The sequence below is a fragment of the Cryptomeria japonica genome, chromosome 11, assembly GCF_030272615.1.
Source record: "Cryptomeria japonica chromosome 11, Sugi_1.0, whole genome shotgun sequence".
Classification (NCBI taxonomy): domain Eukaryota; kingdom Viridiplantae; phylum Streptophyta; class Pinopsida; order Cupressales; family Cupressaceae; genus Cryptomeria; species Cryptomeria japonica.
The window spans coordinates 333,987,902-334,011,452 of NC_081415.1; the positions used below are offsets into that span (position 1 = coordinate 333,987,902).

Here is a 23,551-nt window from a genome sequence, read left to right on the forward strand (position 1 = left end):
ATTTCACCTTTGAATGGATGGAAGTAAGGCTGGATTTTCTCAAGAACACTCAGGAAATTCAAGAACGATTCTATAACTCTTCCTTATGCTGGTTGTCTTTCTCAAAAAAATCTATGAAACTTTTGTCAAAAAAGTTTATCCAACCTCCAACACTGTTCAAAACTTTCTCCAAATGATCTTCAAACAGAAAATACTTTACTAAGCTCTCATTAGTAACTCGAACTTCTTCGTGTAGAAATGAAGTTTACAACTAAGTATTTGTAAATAAAGTTAAATCCTCAATCAGAAACCCTTAAAATCTTCCAACTCATGTTTCCAATTTTAACTTCATTCTTTAGGAAAGTGTTGTCATGTTTCCAAATACGAAGAAAATATATTCCAAAAGTTTCCAATTTGGCTATAAGTTCGAAATATTTATTAATCTTCCAATATTCTCCTTTTGAAAACTTTCTATTTTGGATTTAAGTTCGCAATCTTGAAGGATTTTCATGACATCATTTTGTATTTTCGTTGATTCTGTTTGACTTTTATGTGTAGGTGGACTTTTTGGAAGTTTATCTTCATCTTCTTCAAGTTTTGGCGGACTTTGCTTACCTCTCCAAGGTATGGCGGAGTTTAGAGGGCCTTCCCCTATCATACTTAGCATCTACTTCCTTGGGCGGAGTTTTGAAGGGTCCCTTCAACATGGAGGGCGGACTTTGAGCAAAGCTCAATCAAGGCGAATTTTTAGCTAAGGCATAGGGCGGACTTTGGAACACACCCCCTAGGCGGACTTCTAAGACATCTCCAACATGGGCGGACTTCTAGACCTTTGCATCATTTTGCTAGGGTAGGGCGAAGTTTTGATGGGTCTCCAACATAGGGCGGACTTTGGACTTCACCCCTTGGGCACCCCACACACATGGCGGACTTTAGAGTGTTGGCCATCATGGCCTCTTCCAAAACATGGCGGACTTTGAAGGGTTGGCCACCAACATGGAAGGATAGGGCGGAGTTTCAAGGCCATTCACTCAACAACACCTTGGGCAGAGTTTTGGATGACCAGCACCATGGGCGGAGTTTTGGTGAGTCCCCTTAGGCATGGCGGACTTTGGTGGCACCTCCTACATGGCTCTCTAACCTTTGGCGGACTTTAGACTTGGCTCCATCAAGGCGAAATTTTGGCTCAGGCATGGGGCGGACTTTAGACATTGCTCCTTCATGGCCTCCATCAAGGTGTAAATTTGACTAAGGCATGGGGCGGACTTTAGACATTGCTCCTTCATGGCCTCCATCAAGGTGTAAATTTGACTAAGGCATGGGGCGGACTTTGAAGTTAGCTCCCACATGACCTCTCTTCTTGGGCGGACTTTGGTGAGTGTTCCTTCATGGCCTCCATCAAGGTGTAAATTTGACTAAGGCATGGGGCGGACTTTGAAGGTCCCTCCTCATGACTCTCCTAAGGCATGGCGGACTTTGAAGTTAGCTCCCAACTTGGGCGGACTTTGAGGCGCTTTCCACCTTGGGCGGACTTTGAGGCGCTCTCCACATGCTTGGGCGGACTTTGAAGAGTGCTCCCACATGCTTGGGCGGACTTTGAGGCGCTCTCCACCTTGGGCGGACTTTGAGGCGCTCTCCACATGCTTGGGCGGACTTTGAAGAGTGCTCCCACATGACCTCCCAACCCATGGCGGATTTTGAAGGTCTCTCAAGAGGGCGGACTATATATGAAATATAACATTTAAGTATAAGTTTATACTTTAAGTTATATTTCATATATATTGTCAGGATGTTTGAGAGTGGTTTCGGGCCTCTAGGACTAATAATGCGAAATCTAGTTTTTGGAGGATTCTCCAATTTTCCAGACTTAGTCAAATTTCAGGATCAGGATGATTTTTCGAGCTGATTATCCTTTGAAGGTGCCATGACCCCCTAAAATATAGGAACTTAGCTTTTTGGATCAAAACTTAAAAATTTTGGATCGCGGTCAAAGTAGGTCAGTGGTGCAAGTGTAAACCCTAGGTTTGCATCCCGAAAAGCAAAAAGCCTAAAATCTAGGGATTTAGCTTTTTTAGGTCAAAACTTGGAATTTTCGAGTTCCGGTCGAAGCAGGTCAGTGGTACAAGTGTAAACCCTAGGTTTGCATCCCGAAAAAGCAAAAAAGCCTAAAATCTAGGGATTTAGCTTTTTTAGATCAAAACTTGGAATTTTCGAGTTCCGGTCGAAGCAGGTCAGTGGTACAAGTGTAAACCCTAGGTTTGCATCCCGAAAAAGCAAAAAAGCCTAAAATCTAGGGATTTAGCTTTTTTAGATCAAAACTTGGAATTTTCGAGTTTCGGTCGAAGCATGTCAGTGGTGCAAGTGTAAACCTTAGGTTCCCATTCCGAAAAAGCAAAAAGTAGACATCCCTAAAAAATAGGGAAAACTTTCTAAAAATAGCCATACCGGGGATTGGGCTAAAAAGGCCAAAAACGAAACTTCCTAAAAAATAGGAAAAAGCAAAAAAGCAAACTTTCTAAAAATAGAAAGTTGTCCAAATTCGTCCAAATCAATTGTGATCTTCGTCCTTTGGCCTCTCTAAGCACTCTGGTGGTGTTCGCATTTCTGAATCACATAACTTGCAAAAACTAACTTTCAATCGTCAGGCCTGAAATGCTCTGAACTAGACAAGGCTTGGTGAAACTGCAGCAAAAGGTCATAGGACACTAACAAAACCCTAGAAAGCAGGAAAAGAGAGGGTCCCCATTTGCAATGGGGCGATGTGTGAAAAAGGTCACAACAGATACAATATTAAATTCTATCATTCATTCCTTCAGATGACAAGAAGAAAAATACCCCTTTATTAGAAAGAGAGCTTACTCAGCTTAAGTGTTCACTATTTTTTACCAAGGTTTGACATGCAATTGAAGCCAAATTACCTTTTCTAAGCAAGATTTTCATAATTATGAAAACTTTTTGTGGTCACTATTTTTTAGCAGAGTTTAACATGCAATTGAAGCCAAATTACTTTTTCTAAGCAAATTTCTCCTAATTATGTAGACTTTGTCTCGTAGGGAGACATTTTCCATGTAACTCTTTTGTCCAGCAAATGCTTCTATCATGTTTTCTGCCCTGATATATCATTTGTTCCAAAAAAACAGGAACAACAATAAACACATTTTTCAAATAATTTGATATAGATTGAACATTTCCTAATGAAGATATGAAAAAGTTGAAAGAAATAATTATGCTAGTCTAAGAATTTTTCTATAGGAAAGAAAAAGAAATGAATGAACCCAAGTGGCAAGGAATGATACATATATTTTTTACTACTACCATTTAAAGTTGCCCATGTTGCAATAAACAAAGTGGAGTCAACCAGAGGATTTCTTATATTACCTTATAGGAAAGAGGATCAAATATCGAACAAATAATCCTAGGCACCAAAGAGGAAATAAATAAAGGTTCCAGTTCCATGGCTCTGGAGGATTTGACTTGAAGCAACGTGTAAAAGAATCCTGCAAATCATACAGAAAAGATAATAAACATATTTATGCAAAACAAAGTCAATTCGATTGCAAAAAGGAGGAAATATCATTTTACCTTGAAAACAAAAATTAAAGCACAGTAAATAAAGCAGTTTTGTACTGGCTTTTAGTCACAAATTGGGATCCATAAAGGTCCATAGATGGTTAAGAGCTAGGATGCAGCAGTATCTGGACATTTAGATTTACTAGCTCAAAATCCCAGCTTGTAGCAGGAATTTTTCCATAAGAGTTCCCAAAATGAAATTTATGTAACTTAGAACAGGTACATTGATCTTCTTGAAGAGAAAATTCCAGTGTTCCCTGGAGACATATTCCCAGCATTTTGCAGGTTCCTGGGGACAGCAGGACTGGGACATACCATTTTCATGATCTACTCATACTCCCTAACAAGCATTAAAAATGCATTCAGTTTGCATTAATCGCTTGTCATTTTACTACATTCCATATTGTTTTTGGTGCATTTTAGCTATTCGAAAGGATTTGGAAAATCTCGCAAGTAGGCTAAGTTGAGACTAAATATTTAGATATCAATGTGTTCATTCCTTGTTAGCAGATCTGCATTTCCTATATTCTAGGTCAGAAGCAAAAATATTTGTCCACCATTGTTAACTTTCAGTCCAAGTCACAAGGTTCAAATTCGAGTTTGAGTTTGAGTTTGGCAATGATAAAATTTGGATGAAGATTAGCAAGGGTAAAAAAATTCAGAAAAAAATTTCAGCATTAAATTCACCTTATATAAATTCAATTTCTTTAAAATATAAAATAAATCCAATAAATTATCAGATTAATTTAACTATTATTTTCAAAATAAGAAAGATCTTAAATTCGAATTTATTACAATTAAATATTATAAAAATTTAGTATAAATTAAATAATATTTAAATTTTTTATTAAATTCAAACTTCAAAGTCACTATTTAAATTAAAAATACAAATTTTAGAAACGTATTTTTAATTTTTTATAGAATAAAAAAACAAAACTAAAGAAAAAGCATTTGTAAGTTTATAGAATATAAATATAAAAAAAAAACATAAAAAATTTCTGAAACAATGAAAGTCTGTTCGCCCAAGAGTTGGGGACTAAGTAGAGTCACGTTTGACATGCAGCCGTGTCAAACTTGATGGGCGTCGTGAAAGTTTGTGACCTCGGAGGGACTAATATCGTGTTTCAACTTGAGCTGTGATTTAATTTGTAAGAAAACTCTATTGAAAACCCTATAAAAAAACATGCCTAATGAAAATAAAATTTAGTAAAATCAACACGTTTTTTAATGTGAATTTTAAGGAATTTTTTTATTGCTGAATATTTGGCGGATATTGAACTACAAGTTTCAAATTCGCCAAATGTTGTGACTAAGCTTTCAACAGTTATTTTCATTCAATTTACAAGCAAAGTAGTTAAGTTTCTTCTTTCCATCTTTCTTCTTGCTTTGGAACACAGCTGATCCTACACACTCACATGATTCTATCCCAACAAAATCAGCCACAAAGTGTTGGCATATTTCCCAAATCTAAGCAACCTTGGATTGGTGAAACCAACTGTTATTTGAAGTCACAACTCAAAAGGTTAGCTTTAAATTCCAATATATGGGTTGCTCAAATCACAACTCTTGACAAGCCAAAGCATTGATGAATTATTCACACCTAGGCTGACCAGAGGCACAAGCAATAACCCAACCTACTTGAACCTAATCAACCTCAATGGTAGAGTTTGTGATCAAGCATTCTACTGTATATCCAGCTTAATACAGCTTGACCTCAAGAAGCCACATGTCGGTTTTCCAAGCACACAAGGACATTACAAATGGCACTCATTGGTAATCTCATTATGATCACACTTTAAAGGTTGATATTAAAGGTTGAAAATTTTATACACCAGTGAGAATGTGCAAAATTGTGGTTTTAGCCACAGTGTGTGAGTATAAAACTCTCCTAATTTAGGGAAGGCTCCCCCTCTACTACTAGTAACACTAATCTAATTTAGGTAGGACGACATCTTATTCTCTTTCTTTAGAACAGGCGATATTCTTTCTCTTATTTCAGAAAAGAAGTTACAACAAAAACAATAAATACAGAAATGAAACCTTTTGTAGGATTTTTAGAACATAAAGGGAAGCAAAGTTTCCATGAAAGCACAAAGACTTCCGTCACTTCCTCGGGACGGGAAAATAGAAATGAAAGCTCAAAGTCTTCAACACTCCTACTGTCCTATCAACCTTCTCAAAATGATAACAATGTACAACACACAACAGCTCAAAGTCTCTATATATGATGCACTTCACCTTATAAGCACAAGTCTTAAAAATAAAAGCAGCACAAAGTCTACAAGTTATCTCCTTACTTGAGCTTTTTACACTAGCTTCAAACGTGATAAGCAACTCAAAGTCTACAAGACCAAGTCTGAAAACCAAACCTATAACTCTAAATACAATTAGCAACTCAAAGTCTGCAAGATTGAATTCAAATCCCTCTTGAACAATAGAACAAAAATCACAATCAACTCGAGAAAATGTTGTCACATAACAACTTGAATTGGCACAAAGTCTTAACACAACTTGCCTCTTTTACTGAAAACAATTTGATTTACATCTAAGCTCAAAGTCTTAGAGTGCACATACAAACTAGCAGAATTTTGTTGCATTGCCAAAAGATATCGATTACAATAGACCCCCTCAAGTATTTATAGGAGAGGAGCCTTGAGAAAAAGGTGGGAGGATCCTAACTAACTTGAGAAATTCTCTCAACCACCATGACTTATTCCAACTACAGTCCTAATTAAACTCAACTTGTAGTTGCTTTCCATGTAATTACATTTTACAAAAATGCAAATGAAAGTGACACTTGCAATTACAAAACTTGTTTTTACATGTAACTTGTCAAAACAAAATTACAAATGCATAATTGAAACTATTCTATGTGTCCGAAGCTCTAACTACATCATCATTTGTCTGTGATGATCTTCATGATGCTTCAGGATGCTAGAACCTGAAGTATTCAGGATTAGTGAAGACCTCTCGAACTAGAACGGGAATTTGCATCCTTAATGATCTTTGTGTCTTTGGCCAACAAACTTCAATCTTATCTTCTTGCTTGGGGTAGTAATGGCTTTTCAGGAGGGAAGTTATTTTCCAGGCTGAAGTAAGAAGCCTATCTCTATCTTGAGAGCATTCTATGCTCTCAATCATTCATATCACTTATCCATCTCCTTGTGTGGCTCTGTCATATTGTTGTTCTTTCTCCAATCTTGGAATCTGCTTGCAAAATAAGGCCCATGCCTTAATTTATTGATTTGGTAGGAGCCTTAAATTATTGATTTGGTAGGCCATGTGTGCAAACAGGACTGACATGGGTGAAACAAAGGGACTGCAAAAGTGGGGCCAAAGCTCAATTTCGGGTTTTGAAAACTGCATTGCATGTGTGGAAAAACAAGAGCATTGACTTGCAATTATGGAGGATGAACATGCAACTTCGTATGTGTAATGGGAAAATACAAGTTTGCACGTGTAATTGGACCCTAGAGACCCATTTTCAAGTGTTTTTTAGTGCATTTTGGACCAATTTCGGGTTTTGGGAGGCTGACTGGCAATCAAGAACTTACACTCCCCTCCTTGAAACCCGAAAAGCCATATGAGAGAGTAATAAGAGGGAATTATAACAATAAACACTCGCAGTCGGGTCTTCAGGACCCGATTGCAAGTTACATTAGCACATAACTTGAGATCCTCTACTTGGAATCGGGTTCTATGAAAGGCATAACATCTTTTAAGAACAAAATGGGTTTCAAGAAGATGAGTCGGGTTTTTGACTATATATGACACAACAATCAGCAAGAGGTATAATCGGGTTTTTGGAATTTGAGGGCAAGAAGGCAAGTTTTATACATTTTGGAACTACTTGCAATCAGGTCTCTGAGACACGACTGCAAGTGCACATGGTTTGCAAACAAAATGTAGTAAAAGAATTCCAATCGGGTCCTAAACCCCGATTGCAAGTGCATGAATATATACTTGTGATGCCATAACATATACTTGTAATTGGGTCCTAGGGATCCGATTGCAAGTGAACAAGCTTCTTCAACTTTAAAATAAAAACAAAAAGATGTGCATACACGTTTACACTTGCAATGATGTACATAAAACCCCCACTTGACTTGTAACAATGAACCAACTTGTAATCGGGTCTTGGAGACCCGACTGCAAGTAAGTGCATTTACTTGTAATGAGTTTACTAGCAGTGACACCCAAAAGTTCCCCAACTTGCAGTGACTGCTCTGAAACCCGAAATTGCACAGAAAATGGCCAAATGAAGCCAAAAACTAACCAGAACTTTCACAGAGATGGAGGATAAGCTCATCATTGATTTACCATCAAGAAATGTAGACTTTCCACCTTGGGAAGTATTCTCTAGAGCCTTAAAATCTCAAATTTCAAGCAAAAAGCTTCTACATGCAGTGACTGCTCTGAAACCCGAAATTGAAGAAAAAGCTAGGAAAATGAAGGCCAAAACTCACCAAAACTTGGACAACAATGGCAAAGACATCCCCTGATGATTTGACCCTATGAAATATGCGTTTTGCACCTCGTAAAAAATGCCTTAGAGACAAAAATGACACATTTTGAGCAAAAATTTGTAGGGGCTATCACATTTGAAAATTCAAAAATGAGGACAACATAACCCATTTACATTAGGTTCAATTTGGAACAGCCTCTTAATTCTTTCAATCTTCTGGGTGCCAAAGCCCCTTCATTAGTGGTGGTGTGACATGCCTTTCCCTAATGCTCCACCGCCTACTTAGCCTTTTGAGCATCAAGTCTCTAGCATTGTTTTATCACCTTGCGTTGTTTTTCGGTGACAAGCCCCTCACACTAGTTGGTATAAGGTGCTTTTAACCTAAGGTTCCACCAGCCCCCTTAGTCTTTTAGGAGTCAAGGCTCTCACACTATGGAGGAGATGCTTTGCCCTATGACTCCATCCAATTCTGCCCTTTAGGTGTCATAACCATCACAATCATAATGATTTGAGACACATTGCTCATGGAGGACCACCATCATTTGTATCGTCCCCAAGGGTACTATCTAGAGTAAGATTTATAAATCTGCACATTTTTTGGGCAGGATGCCCTTTCCTTAGCCTCCCATTGTCTTTTCACATCTTCTTTTCAGGTTCTATTGGATCTCTCAAATCCATCTACTTGCGTTGAGCATGGGGACAATCTAGGCCTTATTGAAGTAGTTGCCCTTACTAATCAATTAATACTTACCCCCTCTACTCCATGGTCCATAGGCTTAGGGGCATTCAAACACCTTGGCTTTTGATGTTGCCATCTCTTCCTCACCCTACTAAAGCCTTTCTTTGAAACCACATATTTCATGTCTTTATCTACCCATTGGGTGGGAGTCCCACACACTCAGTCTTATGATTTTTGATGTTGATATTCATAGATCACTAATTCCCTTACCTCAATTCTCAAAAGATTTTATGTGTTAGTTCTCAAGGCTCAATATCCACCTTTCTCCTACCATATGATCAAATTTTGCAATTTCCTTTGGTGGAAACCTAGGAAGCAATGCAACGAAGGTTTTCACCAAGTTATATCAATTTGTAAGGGTTCAATCAAAAGATACGAATTTTTCTTTCTTGCTGGAAACCGTAGGCAGGGTTTGGGACTGTTTTCACTAAAAATGCTCTAGCTTTTGCAAAACTCAATGAAATGACTCCAAATGAAAACCAAAAGTTTTGTATTTCATAGATACATCATTGTAATGTCCCCTTTTCTAGGTGACATGAGATGAATAGGGGTTCACCTACCATTCGAGTTCCCGTAGGTCAACAACATGGTTAAGGGACTCATTCTGAGGGTCATGGAGCTTTCCAGGGGCTCTGTGAGCCGTTTCGAACCTTCAGACGAGGTCTCCTATTTTTTAGGGAGAACTGGCAGTTGACTGAATGACCACCTGGGGGACCAAGGAGCAGAGCAGGATCCTTTTGAGCAGTTACAGGTGTTTGGAGAGAGGTTCCTACTTGTTAGGGAGATTCCCTACTTTTTAGGAGGTTGTGGCAGTTTCCATATTTGAGGTTCCACGAGACCATACCATGGTTTCAATTTCAGGAAGATTGGGTGTGTTTCCTAGTTTCTAGGAGCATCCCTAGATTTTAGAGATGGGACTGCCAGTTGGCCCATCTTGTCCGGCATCAGTCAAAGACAGGTGACAAAGTCAGATTCGTGTTTGGTTGGTTATTTTGGGCTATTATTGGATCTATGGAACTATTTTAATCTATGGAAATATTTTAATGTCCCCTTTTCCAAAGAAGCATTAATCGTTTGGGGAATTAATCGGGAAAACAAAAGTATAAGATTTTTTGAAAAAATCGGGAATTAATCGGCAAAAAATCGGCAAAAAAACGAACATAGTATAAAAAATAAATATATTTTTAAAATTAAATATATATTAATTATATATTAAAAATGATATAATATACATTATAAATATAAAATAAGTATTATTATATTTACATTTATTAATGGTCTATAAAGATATGAATTTTTAATTTTTAATTTTTAAATTATTTATATTTCTAATTTACAATTTTATTAAATTATATAATTATTCTATATAGTTTAATAAATGGCACACTAATATAATATATAATAATTTTAATTTACAAATTATTTTATATATATTAATTATATATTAAAAATTAAATAATATACATTATAAATTAAAAATAAATATTATTATATTTACATTTATTAATGGTCTATAAAGATGCGAAGTTTTAATTTATAATTTTTAAATTGTTTATATTTCTAATTTACAATTTTATTAAATTATATATTTATTCTATATAGTTTAATAAATGACACACTAATATAATATATAATAATTTTAATTTACAAGTTATTTTATAAATATTAATTATATATTAAAAATTAAATAATATACATTATAAATTAAAAATAAATATTATTATATTTACATTTATTAATGGTATTGGTCTATAAAGATGTTAAGTTCTAATTTATAATTTTTAAATTATTTATATTTCTAATTTACAATTTTAATATTTTATTAAATTATATAATTATTCTATATAGTTTAATAAATTACACACTAATATAATATATAATAATTTTAATTTATAGATTATTTTATATATATTAATTATATATTAAAAATTAAATAATATATATTATAAATTAAAAATAAATATTATTATATTCACATTTATTAATGGTCTATAAAGATACGAATTTTTAATTTTTAAATTTTAAATTATTTATATTTCTAATTTACAATTTTATTAAATTATATAATTATTCTATATATTTTAATAAATGACACTAATATAATGTATAATAATTTTAATTTATAAATTATTTTATAATGTTAATTATTAAATTATTTTTAATTATATATTAAACATACAGTAAACAATAATATAAATGAATGTAAGGATTGTCGATTATAATTTTTTTTATAAATACCTATATAAAGTTTATAATCCCCCAAATTAGATGTCATAGTTTTTAATTTAGAGTTCAGATTTTAATTTAAAGTTCTCAATAATATAAAGTTACCAAAAATAAGGAAACGACGAAAAGCTTATTCTCGTATTTCTCAAGCTTTATCAGTTGCAGAAACGTTATTTCCGATTTTTTATTTATAATTCCCAGGTGAAACAGCAAGACAAGGTGAGGCTCTTATTCAAAATGCAAACAAAAATATTTAAGGTTTCAATTTTCAGCGATACAGAAAGTCATTAAGGTTTTGCAGAGGTCAAAACGTCCGACAAAAAATTAAGGACAAAAATTTCGAACCCTAACTGATTCCATGCAAACTATACCCAGAATCGGTCTATTTTCACAAGTGATTTTTAGTGTGTGTCATTTTTTTAGCCGAGCAGATATTTCACAATTTTTAAACACGATTTCGCAGAGTTCTACCCTCAATTAATCGGCTAAAGTCGATGACTGATAGTCAACGATTTTTTGGCCCGACTTTGGGGAAAAAATTGGCATTTCTAACGATTCGCGATTATTCACGATTAATTGTGACTCAATGCCTACTTTTGCTTCTTTGCCCTTTTCTAGGTGACATGAGATGAGTAGGGGTTGACCTACCATTCGAGTTCCCGTAGGTCAACGACATGATTAGGGGACTCATTCTGAGGGTCATGGAGCTTTGCAGGGGCTCTGTGAGCCATTTCGAACCTTCAAACGAGGTCTCCTATTTTTTAGGGAGAACTGGCAGTTGACTGAATGACCACCTGGGGGACCAAGGAGCAGAGCACGATCCTTTCGAGCAGTTACAGGTGTTTGGAGAGAGGTTCCTACTTTTTAGGGAGATTCCCTACTTTTTAGGAGGTTGTGGCAGTTTCCATATTTGAGGTTCCACGAGACCATACCATGGTTTCAGTTTCAGGAAGATTGGGTGTGTTTCCTAGTTTCTAGGAGCATCCCTAGATTTTACGGATGGGACTGCCAGTTGGCCCATCTTGTCCGACATCAGTCACAAACAGGTGACAAAGTCAGATTCATGTTTGGTTGGTTATTTTGGGCTATTATTGGATCTATGGAAATATTTTAATATATTTAAATATTTCCTAAGTTAGCATTTAAATAAATTAAAATAAGGCTATGTATATAGCCATTTCGGACTAATAAGGGGTTTTTGGCTTCATCTGGTTTGATATGCCTATGTGTTATAGCTCGTTGGAAAGGTCTTGAACTTTGCTACATGATTCTCACCTCCCAGAGTCTTTTTGGATGCTTGAAGCTATTTATTCGCAATAAAGTGATATTTTTCTATAGTTTGACGCCATAATTAGGAAAGTGTCACTTTAATTATAAAGCGCAAGCTTTATTATTCTTTAGGGTTCGACTTGCAAAGGGAAAGGAGTTATAAGGAGATGAAAACCTAATTGATAGCATCTTTGATCATTTTGAAACTTGTGAATTTGGGAATTGCTCTGGAAGAGTGATTTTGGTATGGGATGCAAACCCCAGGTCTGAGCTTGTTGGGACGTAGCCCTCAGCAGGAGTTGATAGTGGATTTATCCAAGATTGCACAGAGATTGTCAGAGGTAGAAGACACATCTTCTTGGCCTAAAGATCCATATTGGGGGTTTCAACAGGGCGGCTGGTCTATTTCAGCTAGCACGTGATTTGCAGCAACTTCCATGCCTCCTTTGCAACCACGCCTTGTTGTATGTTGGCTTGAAGGGTTGTATTCAGCTTATTTGATCTTCCTTGTTCGTTGCCAGTAATATTCCTCCATCTGGCATCAATCCAGATTGAGAACAACTCCAAATAAATGTATGGATTCTTGCTGAATACAAAACTAGGTTATTTGCCTGGTATGATTTGCAATATTTTCAGATTGCTTAAGTGTTCTTACATATGAACATTGTTTACTGCTTAATTTCACAGTTGTCTATTTATCAATTACTTTACTTATAACATCAAAACCCAAAAAGAAACAATCCCTTTCTGCGACTTCTGTCTATTCCATAAGATCACCGGAAAATTACAAAAATATAGTATGTTTAATTAAGAATTTACAGGAGCAACAGCAAAAGGATCCATTTGGGATCTTTCAATCATCCCCATGCCTGCACTTAATGTAATGTCCCCTTTTCCACTCTAGTTTGTTTTGGGAAATGTTGGCCAATCCCAAGACCCATTGGTCAGTCAGAGGCAGAATTTGAGTTTCCTATATTCTAAGAGGATGCTTTGGCAGTTTTACAGTTCTGATTCTGGATTGCTTCTGGGTTTTTGAAAAGCTTCACAATGATGGTACATGCGTAGCAATCAGTGGAGTTTGGTAAACTTACTATTTTTAGTAAGTGGGAATGAGGACATCTCATTTTTATGGGTTTTCTGGGTTTTCAGAGAGCTTCGTGATAGTATGACATGCAAATGAATCTAAGGACTTTTTCAGACTTACTATTTTTAGTAAGTTATGATGGCTACTCAGAATGTGGGTTAAATGCATTTCGACACACTATTTTTAACAGTATGCTATTTTTGGCAGTGCTCAGTGGTCCAATTCAGAGGCTATTTATGGTAGTGCAATTTTCAGTACTCTGGCCTTCAGTTCAGTATGGCAATTGTTCAGCATATGGGAAAAGTATTTTTAATATTTTTTAATGCCCCCTTGGCCTAGGCGTATGACATGTATTTTTGGTTATGACCTAAAGGGACGACTTGAGGTGATAAAGTATTATTTTATGTCATAAGGTTGAGTGATTAATTTTTCAAGGAAAATATTTTATAAAGTGAAATATTAATAAGGCAAGATGGATACCTTATGGGAAATAAGTTAATTTTATCATATATTTCACTTATCTACCTTGGACATCACATTATATTTTATTGACATTTTTAATAAAGTATATTTGCTACCTTATGAAGGTCGATTTGGAAAAAAAGGGGAAATGAAATGCAAATTCCAAATTAATGTAAAATGATCTTGCATTGGATTTGGCATCCATTTGGGGAGAATGTGAATTTGAATTTGGAGGCACCAAGGTTATAAATAAGAGTGTTGAGCTCTTGTTTTGCCATCCATGAATATTTGTAACGAAATGCTGCCAAATTTGTGTCAGATTTGTGCTTCGAAGTTGAGAGCTTCCTAGCTTGTGCCAGTTTAGTGCTTGAGAGATAGCACCTAGCTATTGGAGAGCCTATTTTTCATCCAAAGAAATAGAATGAGCTACATTCAGATGAATTTTGTTATTGTATTTTCAGTTTTTTGAGTGTTAGTGTGATTTTGTATGTTGTTGTTTTGTCCATGGCTGAAGCAATTATTCGATCATATCTCCCTGCATTATTGTCTGATCATTCTGGGTATCGGCTCATTGGATTCCTCTCTGCTAGGTGTCCCTTTTTGTTAAGTTTCATGAATTATAGCGAAGAAATAGATTTTTAAGGCAAATGGCCCCTCTTCATGCTGGAAGTGACCTTGGGATGCGTGCATTAAATTTTGAAGGTTGTTTGGATTAGTTTGTTCGTTGAGACTTGGGCGCCCCTTTCCTAGCTCTCATTTGCCACTTATTTGGAGCTATTCGGAGATGTCTTGAAGGAGATATGGACTTCACAGTGTTGTTGGTCTGTTTTTGGTGTTGCTAGTGTGTGATTTCAGATTTGGTAAAGTGTTCTTTTTGGCTTGTGTTTTCCAATACTTTTGTTTGTAGCTTCTTGGAGTATCTTCTTGTATCTCTTAGAGATTGGAGCTTGACGTACTGACAAGTATTTTGCAGAGTTGCCATTGTAAGGCTGTATTCAGTAGTACTAAAACAGTCCATTTTATTTTTGCACTATACTTCTTGTATCACCCACTGCACAAGTGGAAGAGGCTAGCTTGCCGCCTATCTCTATTCTATTTTGTACTCTTGTCCTCCCGTTAAATAAGTCGTTGAGTGATAGTTTGTTATTTCCAGTCCTCTCATTGAATAAGTGGTTGAGTGATAGTTTGTTATTTCCAATATTCCCACTGAATAAGTGATTGAGTGATTGTCTTATTTAATTTCAATCTTCTTGGATTTGTAATTGGCTGGTTATATTGCCAAGTAGTTGTTAATTACCAAAAAAAAATTATCTCGCTGAAAAGTGGAAGTGGTTGGTCCAACCGCCAATACATATAGCTCTCAATATTGAAATGTAAAACAAATTTGAAATTTCAATTTTGAAAATAAAATTTACCATATATGAGATTTTTTAATTTAAAAATAATAAAATTTGATGTTGAATCTTGACATCATTTTGCCCTCAAGATTCAAAAGCAAATCTCACTTTGAGATGAATAGAAAAATAAATTTATTTGTTAAGCTAGGCTGATTTTATTTTTATTTTTATTTTGTGAAATGCAGTGTCAATTTCACAATGAGCTCCCAAGGCATGAGTGAGGATGAGATGGAAATCCATTCTCACAGAGAGAATGATTCAGAATTTGAACCTGAAAATGAGGGGGGTGACCATGGGGCTGATCCTGGAGCCCAATCTAGTTCTATGGCGAGTGCACCAACTAGTACAGGTTGCCCTTCAGAGTTGTTGACACCGTATGCTAAGGGTCCTTTTGATCCTAAGTCTCCTCTCAAACAGTTTGTTTCAAGTATATTGGTACAAGGCACATCAGATTCAAGTGGGGGAACAAAGAAGTGGAAGTGCAACATTTGTGACACTGAATGGTCTGGTAGCATTAGTAGGGTGAATGCACACTTTTTTTTTTGGAGAGGAAAAGGTGTGAGACATTGTAAATTTTTGGAGGAAGCTAAAAATATACTCTACAAAATTGAGTTTAACAGGCTTTGGGGGGGGGGGGGGGGGGGGGGTTCCATATGACACATATATTTCAATGCCTACTACTTTATCTGCTAGGGCAGCCCTTCAGCACAACTAGAATCCGCCACATACTTCTCATGCTTCGCAGACGGGAGGAGTGATGTTTGTATTTGCATCCACTTCTACTTCTAGTGTCGCCAAAGCAAGGAAACATAGGTTGCAGACACCACAAAGTAACCCCATTGTTGATATGTTTAATGTGCAGCTAAGAGATGAGATAGATGAATCCATTGGCAAGTTCTTCTTTGCCAATGGCATTCCATTTCATGTTACACGGTCTCCTTATTATAGGGGGATGATGGCTATGGTGGCGAAGGGAGGACCATCTTATGTGCCACCTGTGGAGACGAAAATGAGGACCTCGATCTTGGATAAATGCTATTCCAAGATCAATATTTTGATGGAGAAGATGAAGGCATGTTGGGTGGCATCGGGGTGCAGCATAGTTATGGATTGGTGGACAGACACTAGCCATCGTCCACTCATCAACATCATGGTCACATGTGCAGAGGGCCCATACTTCCTTAGAGCAATTGATTCTACAGGGCATCGTAAAGATGTTGATTTCCAGTTTTAGGTCCTCATGGAGGCTATTGAGGAGGTTGGGCCACAAAATGTGGTCCAAGTAGTGACAGATGCATTCCATGTGTGTAGAGCAGCAGGGAGACTCATTGAGGCAGCCTATAGACACATTTGGTGGACGCCGTGTTCTATGCATGCCATGAACAATGCACTCAAGGACATGGGGGAGATTGACTGGATTAGAGGAGTGGTCACCGATGCAAGAGATGTGCAGATGTTTATCTGCAACCACCACACTTCACATCAGGGGAGAAGGGTGAAGGAGATAGTGAAGAGTGATGTGTTTTGGACTGATGCGAAATACATTGTCTCCATCATTTCTCCAGTATTCCAGGTGATCAGATATGGGGATGGGGATGCACCTAACCTTGGAGAGGTGTATGAGTGCATTGACTCTATGCTTGACCAGAGGAGGGTTGTTGTGCAAGTGAAGAACCCCTCTCTAGCATTCTACAATGAGCAAATCCGGCCTATCATTCAGCGTAGATGGGACAAGTTGAACACTCCTTTGCATATGGTTGCCTTTGCCTTGAATCCTAAGTGGTACAAGGCTAGACCAGGTAGAGTGACACCAATTCAGGATGATGAGGTGAAGGCAGGTTTCTTTAGCTACGTAGAGAAGATGTTTGATTCCAAAGATGCCGGCACAATTCGCCCTGAGTGGGGAAGATTTGCCACTCTTAGAGGCTATTCAGATGCAGCAAAGATGGATATAGAAACTATGGCACATGAGGACCCACTTTTGTGGTGGAATTACCATGGCCCAAAATCTTTGACCACCACTCTAGCCATCTGTCTGCTATCCCAGGTGTGCAGTTCTTCAACTGCTGAGAGGAACTAGTCTACATATAGCTTCATCCACTCTCTTAAGAGGAACAGACTTACCTCTAAGAGAGCAGAGAAGCTTGTGGTTGTACACAGTGCTTTGCGTCTCATAGACCGCAACACACTTGTGTACAAGGAGAGTCCAGCGGCACGATGGGATGTAGAGCCAGAGGAGCCTTCACAGATTGATGAGGATGATCCTACCACTTCAGATGCAGGGCTAGTTGGTGTGAGCTTGAGCGATCTTGATCTTCAGGAGTCCAGCAGTTCCAGTGAGGAGTTCGCAAATGATTAGAGGCCTCCATTAGCTACATTTTGAGTTTTGTCATTTTGTCTGACTCTAGTCTCTTTTGTAATGCTATTGCTATTAGTATTTGTATTTGGCTACTCATTGTAATGATGAATCATGTAATCATCTTTATTATTATAGATTTTGCAATGGCATCAAATATTCATATTTTCCTTTTTCGATATAATAGAAATCTCCAATTTGACAATTTTATTTGTCAAATTTTATTTAGCAATTAGCAATTAGCATTGAAGAAATCTTGGTATTTAGATTTAGTATTTCAAATTTCCTATAGTTTCATTTGAAATGTAATTCTTATACTGTTATACTTTCATATATCTTTTCAAAACTAGTTTTTCAAGTACTATATGTATATGTATGACTATATCACCACCACCACCCCGCCACCCCCCCGTTGTCCCCAAACTTAGTCCCTTGGTCCCCCCATCCCGGAAACTCGTCCCCCCTTCCCCAACGCCTGTGGAACACTGACCTTACTATGAACATTTCTCCTCCAATCTCAAGAGCTCATACTCTTGTAGCACTTCCCAATCATTATCACCATATTGAATCATCTCCGTATAGGAAATGCTAGAATCTTCATGCAATATCTCACCCTTATGGAGTTCATCAATTCCTTCAAACATTTGTTTGATCTCCATAATCCTTGTATTAGATTGTTGTTCTTTGGATGTGCTTGCCATAGAAGACTAGATTTCTGATTTCGATGATGAAAAACATGCCAAACTCAACTCTAAACAGAGCGCATCAATCTGATTTTCTGCTTCTCAAAGGGCCACTCGAGTAGTCTCCAAGGAATCCAAATGCATCCAAATAAATTTCAGCAAGCTTGAGGAGATGATCTCAATCTGAGAGCAGATGTAAATAATCCGATTTCATTGTCACCATAGCTTCTTTGATTACCTACAGATCAGCATGAGAAGATTCTTCTTCAAAACCTTTTTGTCTTCTCTCAAGTTGAACCTTTGAAAGGTGGTCTTCAATCGACCTGTGAATGCTATCAAAATGTGTTAAAGGTGCAACAATCTTATCTTCATTGACCTTCAATTGGTTCTCCAAAATTCCAAATTAAATGACTTATAGGCCTAATGAGCAACATCTACTTCATATGACAAATTATCTGATTCATCTTGAAGAACTTGACTCTCATTGTTAACTTCCTCAATGTCATATTCTTTGCACACTTTCTGATTTGGAACTAGAGCAGCATTAGACCCAAACACAGAATCAAAACACAAGTAGGCTCAATTTTTTCCATATACTCATCATCAAACTCAACTATCTCACTAGATGATGTCATGCATTCTTCATGTTGAAGTGGTAAGACAGTGTAATAATCACACATGGAATCACCAAGAGAATTTGTCTCTTCACAAGGTTTATCAATCATAATCTTTAAAATACCCACAAGTAGACTTGTGTAACCTTAACTTGTGGCAACAAATGATTGTTTTTCCTTACAACCCATTGTGTCATTTTACCTAGAACCAAACTGTGTTAGTCCTATCTTCTTCATTGTTTTTTATTAAGGATCAAACAGGTTTTGAGGGGACCCCGAAACCCCTTACAACAAGTTTTGAAGGGACCTGAAACCCTCGGATTTTACACGGATCCGGAACCCCAAAAAGAACAGTGCCCTAAGATACAACATAGACATCCAGCAACCCATCCTCAGCCTAACAACAGAGTATAATCATTAAAGATCCAACTGAAAAAAGAAAAAGGCTGAAGCCATACACCGAAAAGCTCAGACCAACATAACCATAGGGGTTTTCTAGGCACCCTTAGCCTTAACAATGGGTTTTTGAAAGGGTCCCATAACCTTAATCTTGAGAATGAACAAAACTGAGTTCATCATACCCTCCAAGATCACCACCTCAATAGGGGATAAAGGAGAGAAATCAGTAAAAAGACTAGCCTCAGTTCCCATATAGCCAAGAGATAGGGCACCATCAGCCTCCCACCAGCACCTCCCAGCATGAACCGCACCATCTAACTCCACCTCAATAGGAGAAAGGTTATCTCTAGCACCATCCATCTCCACCTCAAAAGATGATAGGGCCACCTCTATAGGAAAAACAAGAAAAAAACCAAGATCTTGAGACAGAAGCAAAAAGGCCAGCAATGAAGAAGCAAGAAGGGGAAACCAGCAACAGGGCCAACAAAGATAGACAACCATAACAGCCCACAGGATAGGCACATCAAACAACACCAAGGGGATAAAGACACTCAAGCATCCCGTCATAGAAAACAAAATCAAAGAAGGGGTAAGACATGATAACGGCAAGAAAGAACTACATCCCCCAAAAAAAGATTAATAGCTTTGGGAGCCACGTAATGAGGGCACACAGAGAGGCAGAAAAGGCTCCCAAAAGGCACAACAAAACAGACCCCAAAAAAAAATTTCCATAGAAGCATCAAGTCCAAAATCCAGAACAAAGAACATACCCTCAAAGGGCCCAAAGAGACCCCTAAGCAACCACAAAGGGACTCAGCCCTAAAAGGGCATCCACAAAAAGAGAGGGCCAAAGGATAAGAGAAAACTCCCAACAAAAGCATCAGCCCCCACAAAGCAAAAAACCAAAGCAAAGCCCAAACCAAAGAAAGGGTCATCCAAAGGACGAAACCTACAAAGACACGATTGGACCAGAGACGACAACCCTCCGTCAAAGCTTCAAAAAGACACATAGAGCATAGAAAGCACCAGTCGTACCCAAGATTTTGAGAAAAAACGGAGGACGTCACACTCCAACAGAGGCAGTCCCAAAACATGAGATTAGCAAGGTCGCAGAGAGAAGCAAAGCAAGCTCCCCAAATTGGGCACGAGATTTGACCGAGCAGGGCGAACCACCAAACTCGAGCCAAGGAAAAACCGCTCCAACCCTATTGGTTGAAAATTTTGTACACCTGGGAGATGTACAAATTTGTGGTTTCAGCCACAACGTGTGAGTATGATACTCTCCTAATTAAGGGAAGGCTCCCCCTATCTATAAACTATTCTTAAACTAAAAATGGATGAGACAACAATCTTTCTTCTTCTTTCAAGAAAAACTATATCCTTTTATCTTCACAAAAAAGTGATAGCAATTGAAAATAACAGTAGCAACAACTTATAAAACAAAGTGAGAGAAAGGAAATGAAGTTTCCTGAAAGCACAAAGACTTTCGTCACTTCCTTCAGGACAGGATAGCAATATCAGGCTCAAAGTCTTGAATATGTGAAATCCTATGTACCCTTTTCTATATTAATGATAACAAGAACAAAGTATGGCAACACAAAGCTGAAATATCTTGCTCTTCTCTACACCACAGCAAGAACTATTGTGAGCTCAAAATCTCACAGCTATTCCTTATCACAAAATCTACTTCTAATTTCTCTCAAGAATAAGTGGACACAAAGTCCTACAGCTTTTCTCAATAGAAAATCTACTCTAACAAATATTAATCTCCAATACTTGAAACACAAAGTTCGCAAATCAAATTTGATTAAGCTCTTATAGAAATACTAGCACAAAAGATAATATTGAACACAAACTTAAAATATTTAGCACAAAGTCTCAATCCTTGAGCAATCTTCTTCTATTTCTATCAACTTCGATTTACACATAAAAAGCACAAAGTCTATATTGTTGTAAATTTAGTAGAGTTTACTTGCTTGCTTTCCAAAAGATCCATTTTACAAAAGACCCTCTCAAGTATTTATAGGAGAGGAGTCTTGAGAAAAAAGTGGGAGGATCTCAACTAACTTGACAAATTCTCTCAACCACCATGACTTATTCAACTACTAAGACTTATTCAAAATTACAAGTTCTATTCTAAATTGGCTTGTAATCAGCCAACTTGTAATTACAAAAATGCAAGTAATGACTTAGCTTGCAATTTACAAAATTGCTTTTACAAGTAAGCTTGTCAAAAAGGAAACTACAATACTGAAATTACAAATTTGAGAAAACAACTAAGTGTTGAAAAACACTTATGTTACAGCATGTTTGGCTATGAACCCTTCAAACTTCTGGATGATCATTTGCAGTTCATCAGGATTCGGTTCGTGAGTATTCTTCGCAACGATCACGGTTTTCACAATAACATCGCTGCAACGAAGGATTGTAATGTTGTTCTTCTTAAGAGAAGACAAGATTTCCTACAATAAAATTTGGTATTTCACCAAAGCTTGAATCGATACAGCTGAAAATTGTTCATTCCTCCATTCATGGTGAATCTTCATCTGTAGATCTTAGAGAACTTCTTCTTCTGGCAACAATTCTCAATCCTAATCCATAATATTACAAGAGGCTTTCTCACAATGAGAAACAACATCTTGCAAAGCTTCAGTGCGTAATTTCATGGCATCATCAATATCCTCAATGAGGGACTTGAGAACAGAACAAGGACTTTGTTCTCCAAGAGTTCTTCGAATTCTAAATACATGACTCTGGAAGGAATAATGTCATGTTCTTGAAGAACATTCAACTTTTCTTGAGGCATCTTGTGCCAAACCATCAAATGCCTTCAACTTTTTCCAGGTTTTGTTTGAAAACATCAGAGGCCTGGTTTAATTTTTCTTCAATGGTCTCCAACTTGACCATCATTTGGATCACATCTTTCAACACTTGGGTACATAAATCATGAAGCTGATCCACCCAAAAATCCAACACTTGTACCTTTCCAGTAGCTCTTTCAACTCCTTGGACTGATTCTTTTGCATTTGATGAAGTTGAAGGATTATCCCCTTCATTAGAAGACTTGCTGATCTTTTGAATTGCTGCAACAAGTTGCACATTTTCCTCTTCTAGATTATCCTTCTTTGCTAGAAGTTCATCATACCACCACACCAATGAGGCTACAGAATGTTGAGCATCATTCTTGACCACTTCATGTGTTTGTTTGCCCAACTCCACCATTGTGATCCTGTAATCAGCAACTTGCATCTCTTCATGTGGCTTGTCTACAATTGGCTCAACAATTTCAGCCACCTTAATTTTGTTACTATCTGTTGTTACCCTTGAAATCGTTTTAGCTCTTTTGGCAACCTTGGGTTTTGATTGCTTGGATGCTGGAAATCAAAGATGTCAGGAGAGATTTCTTGCTTCTTTCTTTTAGGTGTAAAAGAACTAAGCCATGGAGGTAAAGTCATCAATTCTCCTTGAGCAATAGCTAAAAGTGAGGGAGAAGCAATTTCTGTTTGAACGCCAGTCATCATCCTAGGAGAAGTTACTGTTTGAACATTAACTATAGACTGCTCATTAACCAAAGAACATGATGACTGCATCATGAACTCATCAAAAGTGGAAGCAAAAGTATCAATCTCTGACAAAGGGGCATACGCAGGATTATCCTCAAAGATATTCATCAAATTCTCGAGGATGATCAAGAGATGGCTCTACTACTGAAATCGGAATAACCCTCTGAGGAGATTCTCTTGTTGAAACGGGAACAATATGAACAATGGAAAAAGCATCCACGTGTTTGCCCTCTCGGGTGAATACTTAAAGCATAAAGTACATAATTCAGAACAATGCCATAGATATCAGACAAGTATCAGATATGTTATTCCATTCATAATTCGTGTGTTGCAAGTTACATTCCGAAGTATATAAAGATACCGAGGGGGTGCGAGTGCCAACCGTTGCACCGCAACTACCACCCCTCGGCTGCCAACTAACAAACCCAATTACGACTTAATTAACTAGTCTTATTCCCGTATACAATAATGCCGCCAACATCATTCCCCCCAAAAGAAAAGAAGTCGTCTCCGGATGACTTAATACAAAATAGAGATAACATTAAACAGAACTGCTGATGCCAGTCGAGCCCGGAACTTATACACTTGCTGCGTCCTCGCCTGAAAACCCTTTTCTGCTACCATCCGATGCTCAAGTGCAGATTTCACCATTATTGCTTCTTTTGACATCAAAGTCCTCCTGTGCCTAAACCACACTTGTCTGCAAAAGACGCGTTTCAGTCTCAGCCTCCACCAACTGCTACTC

At 37.2% G+C, this 23,551-nt stretch overlaps 1 protein-coding gene across 13 annotated transcripts in view; it reads right to left on the reverse strand.

Annotated features, from left to right (window-relative positions):
* Nucleotides 1-23,551, reverse strand: part of LOC131075033 (glycerol-3-phosphate acyltransferase 9) — a 337,473-nt gene that overhangs the window by 239,517 nt on the left and 74,405 nt on the right. For all 13 annotated transcript variants that reach the window (XR_009113163.2, XM_058011874.2, XM_058011882.2 and 10 more), the window contains exon 4: nucleotides 3,358-3,476. Coding sequence is in view for 12 of the 13 variants with exons in the window: in XM_058011874.2 (XP_057867857.2) it covers nucleotides 3,358-3,476 (119 nt within the window). In the remaining variant the exon portion in view is untranslated. The remainder of the gene's footprint in view (nucleotides 1-3,357; nucleotides 3,477-23,551) is intronic.